At 36.0% G+C, this 11,895-nt stretch overlaps 1 protein-coding gene across 3 annotated transcripts; it reads left to right on the forward strand.

Annotated features, from left to right (window-relative positions):
- Nucleotides 1-4,399: 4,399 nt before the first annotated feature.
- On the forward strand, nucleotides 4,400-10,526 carry LOC110308274 (prolactin-8A6). Of its 3 annotated transcripts, none has more exons than XM_021180719.2 (6): nucleotides 4,400-4,430; nucleotides 6,340-6,518; nucleotides 7,279-7,317; nucleotides 8,019-8,123; nucleotides 9,174-9,353; nucleotides 10,338-10,526. In XM_021180719.2, the coding sequence occupies exons 1-6, from the start codon at nucleotides 4,400-4,402 to the stop codon at nucleotides 10,524-10,526; spliced, it is 723 nt and encodes a 240-aa protein (XP_021036378.1). The 3 variants fall into 3 exon arrangements, with proteins under 3 accessions (XP_021036378.1, XP_021036379.1, XP_021036380.1); XM_021180720.2 differs by having other exon boundaries at nucleotides 6,343-6,518; XM_021180721.2 differs by lacking the exon at nucleotides 8,019-8,123.
- The last annotated feature ends 1,369 nt before the right edge of the window (nucleotides 10,527-11,895 follow it).

Genomic DNA, 11,895 nt, shown 5'->3' on the forward strand with positions numbered 1-11,895 from the left:
AGGGAAACAAAATGTGATCAACTGTTCCCCTTATTAGAAAAATCAGCTTTTTATACAATGCTCTTTTTATTTCATCTAGCTATTCATCAATCACTTAGATTTTCCATTTAAAAATGTATATCATGCATACAAATGAGTTAGGCAGCCTCAGTAAACAATAATGAATATCTAGTTTCAGCCTCTTTGAGAAAAGATCACTTGTAACTAGAAATACTTTATTCGTGTTATTTTAATGTTAGGGTAAATGGTACACCTGTGTGTGGGAGGGAGAAACAGCAATCTTCATGTACAGAGGGCTGTCTTTAGATTATAAGCTTGCAAAAGAAGTGCTGATCCCATCTGTGCTACTCTACACAGTCTTATGATTTGAGCTAAGCAACTCATATAACCTAGAGGCCTGTTCATGCTGTGTAACACCTTTGCTAATCTGTGACTAATGTCCATGTGAATGCAGAATCATCAAGTCAAGTTATGGTGTCTTGAAGCAGGTATCAGTAGGTCTAAAAATGTGCTGAACTTCTGTTATGCTTCAATTTCATAAATCCAACCTCTACACATTTACTCATTTGGAAAAAAATCTAAACCCAACTCTTAGAGACTGTCTGTGAGAGTCTAGAATGTATATGTAATTATATTTTCTCAGGGTTCAGATGCACCAGGAGAGGGCATCTGATCACATTACAGATGGTTGTAAGCAACTGTGTGCTTGCTAGGAATTGAACTCAGGATTTCTGTTAGAGCAATCAGTGCTTTTAACCATGAGAGGTAACTCAGACCCAAAAAGACTTGCAATGTATGTACTCAATAATAAGTGCATATTAGCCAAAATTAGAATACCCATGATAGAACTTACACATCATATACAGCTTAACAAGAAGGAAGGGCCAGATGTAGATATTTAAATACCACATAGAAGGAAGAACAAAATAATCTCGGAAGGCAGAGGGAGGGAGGCACCTGGATTGGAGAGGGGACATGGTAGAGGGAAGGATATAGGATCAAATATAGGGGGTGAGACAGGAGAGTAGCCCAGAGGGCTAGGAGAATGAATGGCAATATGCAGTAGTAAGTTGTAGGGGAAAACTCTAGAATATCCTGGAGACCTGGGATGTGAGAGACTCCCAGGACTCAATTAGAGTTACCTTAGCTGAGATGCCCATCCATGTAAAGATGGAACCTAAGAGACTACCTTCAATAGATAGGCATGGCACCCAGAAGAGGCATTAAGCCACCCACTCAACTTCAAAATATTTGATACAGAATTGTTCCTATCTAAAGGAAATGCAGGGACAAAAAATGGGCCAGAGACTAAAGGAAAAACCATCCAATGATTGACTCAAATTAGGTTCAATCCCATTCACAGGACCAAGCCATGACACTATTACTGATGTTATGTTGTGCTTACAGACAGGAGCACATGGCTGTCCTCTGAGAGGCTCTACCATCATTTGACTGAGATAGATGTAGATACTTATAGCCAATGGAAGAGTTAAGGAAAGGAATGAAGGAGCTAAAGTGGATGGCAACCCCAATGGAAGAACAAAAGGATCATCTAACTTGGACCTCTCTGATGTTCCAGAGTCCTAGCCACTAACTAAAGAGCATTCATTCATGGGGTAGTCCATGGCCCCTGGTACATATGTAGCAGAGGAAGACCTTGTATGGACTGCGTGGGAGAGGAAGTGCCTAAACCTGTAGAAACTTGATGTTCCAGAGTAGTGTGATAATGGCTGGGATGAGGTAGGTGGGTGGGTGTGTGGGGAAAACAACCTCTCAGAAGCAAAGGGGAAGGGGGATTGAATGATGAACTCTTGATGGGTTAATGGGAATGGGGGTAACTTTTGGAATGTAAATAAATAAAAGTAATTTTAAAATGAAATGGAAAGGAATCTTTTAAGAGTATACATGTAGCTAATGGAATTCCTAAGAACCATATGTTTATTGAATTAAATTTCTAAGATGTGGGTGACCTGTATATCAGAGTTACCTTCCCAAGAGATAGTGTACACCTAGGCTTCTGAAATCACTAATGATATTCTTGTAGATGTATTTCCTTTAGTATGAATATTAGAGCTAACTGATTTGCCTACATTTTTTAAGCAGCAAGTACCCTCTTTCAACCATATGAGGATATGTTGTTGGCATTGTTTTAGAAGATCAGTTAGATTTGACTAGATACCAGAGTCTGGAAGCTACTATAGCATTGGCTTTTTAAGAATTTTCACCAATAATACTATAGTACAAAAGCTAATACTAGCAGTAAGTGTATGAAACTATACCCATTAGGACAATTATGATGCAATTGTTACAGGTGAAGTTAACAAACTTCTAAGATGATTAACAGCAATTGCAAGCAATCAACCTATATTTGTTATTTTAAAAGAATGCCCAGTAATTTTTGAGAGGTTATATTGCCTAGAGAGAATTTAATGGACTTTTTGTGTTGAATATATTTAATTTATTTTAGACTGGCTTCTATTAGATATTTTCTTTATTTTCATTTCAATTGCAATCCCTTTCTTCAATTACCCCCCAAAAACCCTCTATCCTATCCTCCCTCTAGCTGCTCACCAACCCACCAAATCCTGCTTCCATGTCCTGACTTTCCTCTACACTGGGGAATCAAGCTTTCACAGGATGAAAGGCCTCTCCTCCCATTGATGTCTGACAAGGCCATCTTCTTCTACATATGTGGCTGGAGCCATGTATACTCTTTGGCTGGTGGTTTAGTCCCTGAGAACTCTGGAGGTACTAGTTGGTTCATATTGTTGCTACTCCAATGGGGCTGCAAACCCCTTCAGCTCCTTGGGTCCTTTCTCTAGCTCCACCTTTGGGGACCCTGTGAACAGTCCTCTGTATTTTTCAGGCACTGGCAGAATCTCTCAGGAGACAGCTGCATCAGGCTGCTATCAGAAACCTGCCCTTGTTGGCATCCACAATAGTGTCTGGGTTTGATAACTGTATATGGGATGGGTTCCCAGGTGGGACAGTCCGTGGTTGACCTTTCCTTCAGCCTTTGCTCCACATTTTGTCTTTGTATCTCCTCCTATGGGTATTTTGTAACCCCTTCTAAAAAGGACTAATGTATTTACACATTGGTCTTCCTTCTTCTTGAGCTTCATGTGGTCTGTGAATTATATCTTGTATATTCCAAGCTTCTGGACAAATATCCACTTGTCAGTGAATGTATACCATGTGTGTTCTTTTGTGATTGTGTTACCTAACTCAGGATGATACTTTCTAGTTCCATCTATTTGCCTAAATATTTCATGGATTCATTGGTTTTTTAATAGTAACTGAATAGTACTCCATTGTGTAGAAGTATCACATTTTTTGTATCCATTCCTCTGTGAAGGGACATATGGGTTCTTTCCAGCCTCTGTCAATTACAAATAAGGCTACTGTTAACATTGTGGAGCATGTGTCCTTATTACATGTTGGAGCATCTTCTGGGTATATGACCAGGAGTGGTATAGCTGGTTCCTCAGGTAGTACTATGTCCAGTTTTCTGAAGAACCACCAGACTGATTTACAGAGTAGTTGTACAAGCTTGCAATCCCACCAGAAATGGAGGAATGTTCCTCTTTCTCCACATCCTTGCCAGTAACTGCTGTCACCTGAGTTTTTGATCTTAGCCATTCTGACTGGTATGAGGTGGAACCTCAAGCTTGTTTTGATTTGGATTTCCCTGATGGCTAAGGACATTGACCATTTCTTTAGATGTTTCTCTGCCACTCGGTATTGCTCAGTTGTACCTTCTTTGTTTAGCTCTGTGTCCCATTTTTAATAGGGTTATTTGGTTCTCTGAAGTAGAACTTCTTGAGTTCTTTGTATATATTGGATATTAGCCATCTATTAAATGAACTTCTAAATACCTAATTTAAGCATGTTAGCTTAGTTCATATAGAAACACTCTTCAGGGTAGCCAGGGATTACAGGCAAAGATTCCTCTCATTAGGGATAATTTACTAGTGCTGTGGTAAGGTCACTAAATATTCAATAGTGAATCTTTCTCTGTCTGTAAAGATTAGGGAAAAGATAAAACAAAAAAAGTAAGATTATAAGGAAGGGGAAGTAATCATGAACAATGATTTTCTCATAGTCTGACATGAATATCTTTAATCAGGCAGCTGAGAATGGCATCTAAGATTTCAAAATTAATTTGCACAAGAATCAACATGTAGGAACACGTAAAAGGAAACCATCCAGACACATATGAATATATTGTAATAAGACAGTAAACATTCCCTAAAGATAGAAAGACATAGCTCATGAATGAGTGTACATGCCCTTAAGGTTATCTGCTCAAATATATAGGAACAGGAAACTAACTGAATATACAACTCCTGTGAAGCAGATCTGCAGACATAGAACTCATCCTGCTTAGGAACTCCTAACAATGGCACTGCTATTGAGTCAACCTCACTTCTGTAAGTAAATATACTCACCCTTGTGCCTCTCTTATTAAAAGTATTCAGTTCAGTGGTTCTATGAGTTTATTATAATGGAATTCTTTATTTGCAATTTTTATGTTCTATCTGGTGTTAAGAGGTATTTTTCATAGATTAGTAGGAGCAGCATTCTGCATAGACTTTATATTAACTTTTTAAATTATTTTACTCGAAAGAAACTGTACAAGGGTATAGAAGACAATTGGATTAGTAGATTTCATCATCCTCTAACTTGAGACATGTTGCAAAGTTCAAAGAGAATTTGTGTTGTCTTGCTGTCTCTCTTGAAGAGAGAGAAGAAGGAGGAATGTTTTCCTGGTATCCAGTGATTAGAAATGATGGAAATTATTCAGCAGTGTCCTAGGACACCTTACAGAACAAAGAGTAATACATCTCAAATAGGTAATATTTTAGAGTTTTAGAAACTGGAAAATATTGAAGGAGCAAAATCAGTGGATCAAATCAATCTTATCTCAAGTCAGAAGAAACAAAACTGTGATTGTGAGTAAAACATACTGATGATCGGTGTTCTGATTATATCTTAGCCAAAAATAAACCATTAGAAAAACAATTTGACCATGTAACCCTTCTTCTACCCGAATATGTTTAGATTACATTAAGAACAAAACACCCATGGAAGGAGTTACAGAGACAAAGTTTGGAGCTGTGACGAAAGGATGCACCATCTAGAGACTGCCATATCCAGGGATCCATCCCATAATCAGCTTCCAAACGCTGACACCATTGCATACACTAGCAAGATTTTGCTGAAAGGACCCAGATATAGCTGTCTCTTGTGAGACTATGCCAGGGCCTAGCAAACACAGAAGTGAATGCTCACAGTCAGCTATTGGATGGATCACAGAGCTCCCAATGGAGGTGCTAGAGAAAGTACCCAAGGAGCTAAAGGGCTCTGCAACCCTATAGGTGGAACAACATTATGAACTAACCAGTACCCCGGAGCTCTTGACTCTAGCTGCATATGTATCAAAAGATGGCCTAGTCGGCCATCACTGGAAAGAGAGGCCCATTGGACACACAAACTTTATATGCCCCAGTACAGGGGAACGCCAGGGCCAAAAAAATGGGAATGGGTGGGTAGGGAAGTAGGGGGTGGGGAGGGTATGGGGGACTTTTGGGATAGCATTGGAAATGTAATTGAGGAAAATACGTAATAAATAATATTAAAAAAAAAGAGTCTAATCTGCTCACAAAATTATTGGGCAGATCAACTTTATAAAGAATGATCTGAAGTTTCTTATAAAAATCTTTGATGGAGTTTTTATCATATGTTCACAGTTCTAAGTTGATATCATATATTAGACAACATCTCTTCATCTTCTTGTTAGTAATCATCATGGTCAAATGGATAGAGGGAGCAAAGAGGTAAACTGTGCTATCCCTGTGCCATAAGTGTCCAGAACATTGACATCAGACATGATGACTAAAAACTGCATATTCTTCAGGAGTTTGGTGACTGAAAATGAGCTTAAATTCCAAAGATACTAAACCATCTAAAATACCTTAAGATATAAGTACAGAACTAACTTTAATTTCAGAAATTTGTAAAATTCAGAAGCACTTCTTAAACAAAACTAAAACTGTGAAATCACCTGCTCCTCAAACTATTATTCAGAAAAATTCAATTACTTGCCTCAGTGCTTAGTGTGACTTTATATGTCATTCCAGATATCCAACATGAATCCATGTGGTAGCAAAAAATAAAAAACAAACAAACAAAAAGCAAAAAAAATACAAAAACAAATGAAACAAAGAGCAAACAAAATAAAATAAAAACTAAGAAAACCTTCAGCTAGATACAACTTTCCTGGGCCTAAGAGAACTCAGTTTAATTTATCATCTTTCAGTGGGTTTTGTTTCTATGTAGCAGGTGCACTTCTGCTGCTGCTGGTGTCAAATCTGCTGCTGTGGGAGAAAGCTGCATCAAATCTTCCATGTGTTGCAGAAGAGGGTGGTTGCTGGAACCCACTTTTGGAAACATTTAACAGTGCCATCCAGAAAGCTGAAACTCTCCATAATCTTGCTGACCAATTATATGTAGAACTTGTAAGTACCCCAACCTCCATACTAATACTTGAACTGTACTTTAACCTGAGACACTAAACATTATGATTCAAATATCAGAAAATACATCTTTATAGGTAACAGTTGTCCCAACTACTGAAACAAGGACAAGACCAATTGGACAGTATCATGAAATTTCATAGTATCTAATGATATTAATACGTTTTCTCAACTTTATTAAAAATAAAAATAACTATGTTAGAAACTTTTAAAATATGATTGTGAAAGAGCTCTCATTTCCTGTTTTTGTATTAGGGGACATGAAATTCTATTGGCCATGTTCTTTTAGCACACTGCAGGTACACACTGTAAAGGATGTGCATTACAGTGAACTACATATTTGTAACAGAGATAAAGAAAAACATGTGAGGATGTAGGGAAAAAAAGGAACAGAAGAAAAGAAGGAATGGAGGGAGGGAGGGAGGGAGGGAGGGAGAGAGAGAGAGAGAGAGAGAGAGAGAGAGAGAGAGAATATCTAGCCTTTTAAGAATCCCATAAATACTAGAAATTGTGGTTTAAAGATATTCAGTAATAAGAATTTCTCCAATATCAGGGCAGGAATAAAAGTATAAAGTGGATCCATTCCCTTTTTGGGTATTGTCATATCTCAAGGACAGAAAAAAGGAAACTATAGAAACTTTCAATATGATGGACATCGAAATAATGTGTCTCTATTTGGAATAAATATGTTGTCATATTTGTGTTGACTAGATGTTGTTTTTCTCCCCTTAACATAACTCAGTATTACAACCAATTCTCATCTGGACAATTTTGGGATTTTGTAAGTACCTTACTTTCTTCCAGCTCCTTCCCAATATGAGCCTCATGAAAATGACTGTGCTTTAGAAGAGAAAGCGTTATACAGTATTTGTACTTTCCTGTTCTTAATTGACTTCTTTACCCTCACAATTTTTCTTTAACCTTTCATAAATTAGCTGATTTTTAAAATAAAATGTACTCTAATGTAAATATTTAAGCAATTTAAATAATTTATCAATCATACAATGCCTAATTCAATATATGGCATTAATTTGTATTTTTTAATAATTTATGGACTTTGAGTTTACATAGAATTGACAGTAAAATATTTTATTTTTGTGAGACAATTTCATTTTAAATCTATTATAAACATGCCCAGCTATATATTTTAGTGTTAAATTAAGAAATTTTTAATTAAATTAAATCACTTAGTTCTTTAGTGATTTAGTCTTTTCAGTGTCTGCTTTCCTTAGTGTAACTTTTTAAAGTGAAGAAGAAAAGCAAGTATAAGAGGAAGGAGTTAAATATTCAAAAGTTAATGAAAAAAATGAAATTGCAGCTACAATGTATAGACACAAAACTACAGGACAGTAAGTTTCTTAATTTTTTAATTTCTGTTTTTTATGAATTATGTTAAATGTTACAAATCCACTAAAATCGATTAATATTATGGTCATGAAGTTATTTATGATTTCTGAAATCTGTTTTTTGTTTTATTTGTAGAGTTCTCAAATAATTAGACAGGATAAGACTGTTGTCAGAGCTGGAAGTTACTGCCATTCAAGTCTCACGAACCCCCCAAATACCGGAATGCACATAAATATTGAAGTGAGTTTCCTTCATGGGTTTTCCACAGAACTACAGAAGCAATACATTGGGTTTGTGGTACTGTCAGTTATTACAGGGTTTATGATAGATACAGTAATCATGCATGCAGAAAAATGAAGATAAAGTATAGAAAATAATCCCATTATAGTACTGATAAATTATAAACAAATTAAAATACCTAGAACGTGTAGCAAATGCTTAAATATACCATTTAGAGAAATGTATTTTAGAAATGACCAACCACTAAAATTTTACTTGCTCTTTTTTTTTGTTTTTTTGATTCTTTGAGGTAAATTTACTATCCATGGATATATATTCACTCCTCCATCAGAAATAACAACGTGGTTGTGTTTATTATATGTTGCTAATGGGTTTGGCATGATAGCATTCTATGTGACTGAACACTATCCCACTTCTTGATTTTTCATATCTGTCGTTCTATTTCTTTTTCAAGCTATCTCCTCATTGCTCTATTATTCTCTATGCCTTAACTGAAAACCAGATAAGCAGAGTAGTCCTGTAAAATAATTGTTTATGTTCCTTAGGATGCAACAAATTCATGATTAGCAGGTCTACATATCATAGCAGTTCTACTTTAGGATGTGATATAGTTCTTCCCTATACATGATGTACCTGAATCTCTTATTGAAAATGGTTTTAACCACTTACTTCTGCCTCTATCTATCATGAGCCAAACCTTATTGGTCCCTATTGAGTACTAGCAGAAACTATTTTATAAACTGATGAACAAGTAATCAAATAATAAACAGGTCACTGAAATCAAGCTGTTAGAATTGCGTAGGGAGAAAAAATATGATAACCTAATTCAGAAAAATGCTAATCAACAAGTTCCATAATTTGTTTTATTTATTTTTTAGAAAATATACCAGGTGTTTAAATGTTATACTTCCAAACTATGTAACATCTATATATGTTTCACACACACATAGTAAACACATAATTCAATTCAGGTTCTTTACGTGCACATTACAGATATCAAAGCTGCTAAACTTAAATTGTATAATGCAATGGTTCAATTGTGTCTCACAGATCGCATCATATTTAAAAACGTTGATCAATTTTGTGGGTTCCTGGATCAGCCCTCTATTCCATCTAGTGATTGAACTAAGTGCAACAAAAGATGTCCCTGAAACTATCCTCTCACAAGTCAAGGAGATCGAAGAGAACAACAGACAAATACTGGATGACCTTAGGTGGATACTCATCAAGGTAACTACTTCCTATTCATTATTTTCACTCATAAAATAGGGGAGTTGTGAAAATTAACAACAACAAAAACAGTTCTGAAATACCTCATCTTTCCAGAGTGAAACATATCTTACTTATCTTTCTATAAGACAGCGTTTCTCAACCTGGGGGTCATGACTCCTTTGGGTGTCAAATGATCCCTTCACAGGGGTTGTATAATTGATATCCTGCATATCCAATATTTATATTACAATTACTAAAATTAGCAAAATTAGAGTTATTAAGTAGGAATGAATATAATTTTATGGTTGGGGTTCTATATCATAGATGAGATTTATGGATGAGGAACTATATTATAGGGTCATGGCATTAGAAAGTTTGAGAACCACTGCTCTAATAGCTTGCTGGCCTCTACAATCTTTTCAGATGCTTCTGATCTCTTTCCACCCTAGAGATCAGAATGAAACATAGATGATCCTCTTATTCAGTTAAAGGAAACCTTTCCTGGCTGGATGAAAAGAGCTCTGGTCCTTCAATATCACTCACCCCTTGGGTCTACATATCAAATCACCACGTGATCCAAATCACTTGTGAGATTATTATACATATTCCTCATGGAGGTTGGATTTAGTAGAAGAGTTGTGCATATCAACTTCCATGAACTACATATAAAAGGACATGTAAGAATTTCCTGAATAACTAACTGACATGAACTTTTCCATTGACTCAGAATCAACAGAAATTTTCTACATTTCTTATACTTTGAAATGGCATACTTCCTCTGCAATTCATTATATGTTAGAAGAGATGCACATGAGTCATCACCACACATTCTAAAAGTCTAACTGCTTGAGAGTTTCTTGCCTAAGAATAATGAAAACTCATAACTTTAATGGAAGCAGCACATTTCTGAATGTATTTCTCTGATTGCACACAGAAGATATAAGGAGAAAAGAACACTAAAAATGTAATTAACATGTAACTGGTTATCATTTTGATTTTTAGGTCTCTCCTGCGGCAGAGATGACAGAAGAATTTCCCCACTGGGAATATCTTTCATTCTTAAAATCAAGTGACAAAAATAATAAGTTTTTGGCAATGTTTAACCTTTCCTACTGCATAGATCATGATTCAAAGTACATTTTACTTCAGCTCAAATTATTGAAGTGTCTCATAACTGGGAAAGATTGCTAAGTGCACATTCATTTACCATGTCTGCTTTGAAGATGCTCCACAAAAGTTCATTGCTGAGCAGTTGTTTAATTGAAATGCTTGTGTGGGTATAATGAGTCTCTTTAAAAAAATAAAATAAAAACATTCTCTTTAGAAATGTCCACATCTAAAATGCCTAGTCACCTTTTGTTCATTGAATAGAATATAAATCAATAAACTCAGTTTGTCTCAATCAAATATATCACCAACAATACATGTTAACCTAGCAAATAATGCTAAAGTTTATTTAAATAAAATCTCATTTTTCACAGAAAAGCAATGAAAGTCAAGTTATTAAGATCAAAGTATAAAACTCATTAACTGATACATGTATCCTAATCAGAATTATGAAACTTTTAATACTCCATAACATTCAGGCTGTCCTTAGGAAACCATGCTAAAAGTGAATGAATAGCCAATCAAATACAATAGTTATCTGATTTCACAGCCTCAAGAGAACTTAGAGGGAAGGAGGCAAGGACTAGAGATGATAAAGATACACTGTATTCATGTCTGAGATTCCCCAAAACTTAATTTTTAAAAAATAAAATTATTTTAGGATGCAAATATCAGTTAGTGATGATCTCTTAAATATGTGTCATAAGTCCAACTATAACCCTGCTTCTCAATAGCATGATCATAGATATGCCCTGCATGCTTCCATTTCTCTGTGTGTAACTAGCATTGTGTTTCTCTATGGTATTAAAAAAAAACTACACCTCATATGATGTGTGTATAAAACCATAGGAGCCTTAAGATTGACAATCTCTTGGGGTGTCTGCCATGAATCTTGGAAGAATCAACAAGTGTCTGTCATTCTGGCTCCAAATGTTTGGATACTCACTTAAAAAAAAAGCTGCACACCTGCTATAAATGTGCAGGGCAAATAGAATCAGACCCTGCAAACTCTTTGGTTTGTGGTTCAGTCTGTATGAACCCCCATGGCCCAAGTTAGTTGACTTTGTAGGTCCTGTGATGGCCTTGACCCTTCTGCCTTACTCAGTCTTCACACTCATCCACAAGATTCCCCAAGCTCTGCCTGTTTGGTTGTGGGTCTCTGCCTCTATTTCCATCAGCTGCTGGATGAAATTTCTCAGGAGACAGTTATGGCAGGCTCCTGTCTGAAAGCATAGCAGAATATCATTAATACTGTTAGGTGTTGGCTCTTTTCCAATAGGATAGGTTTCAAGTTGGGCAAAGCATTGGTTGGATATTCCCTCAATCTCTTTTCCATCATCAATTATCTCTATGCATCTTGTATGCAGTGCATTTTTTTGGGTCATAAGTTTTGAAGGTGGATTGATGTTCCCTTTCCTCCACTGGAAGTCCCACCTGGCTATAGGAGATGGCT

Source organism: Mus caroli, unplaced genomic scaffold (genome assembly GCF_978045245.1).
Source record: "Mus caroli unplaced genomic scaffold, Mus_caroli_1 scaffold_15, whole genome shotgun sequence".
NCBI lineage: Eukaryota > Metazoa > Chordata > Mammalia > Rodentia > Muridae > Mus > Mus caroli.

Excerpts from the sequence above, each read along its gene's own strand:
- LOC110308274 (XM_021180719.2), top strand. The coding sequence starts at position 4,400 with ATGGCACTGCTATTGAGTCAACCTCACTTCT. Across the intron at positions 4,431-6,339 it reads ATTGAGTCAACCTCACTTCT|CAGGTGCACTTCTGCTGCTG; the intron begins GTAAGTAAATAT and ends GTTTCTATGTAG. Across the intron at positions 6,519-7,278 it reads ACCAATTATATGTAGAACTT|TATTACAACCAATTCTCATC; the intron begins GTAAGTACCCCA and ends AACATAACTCAG.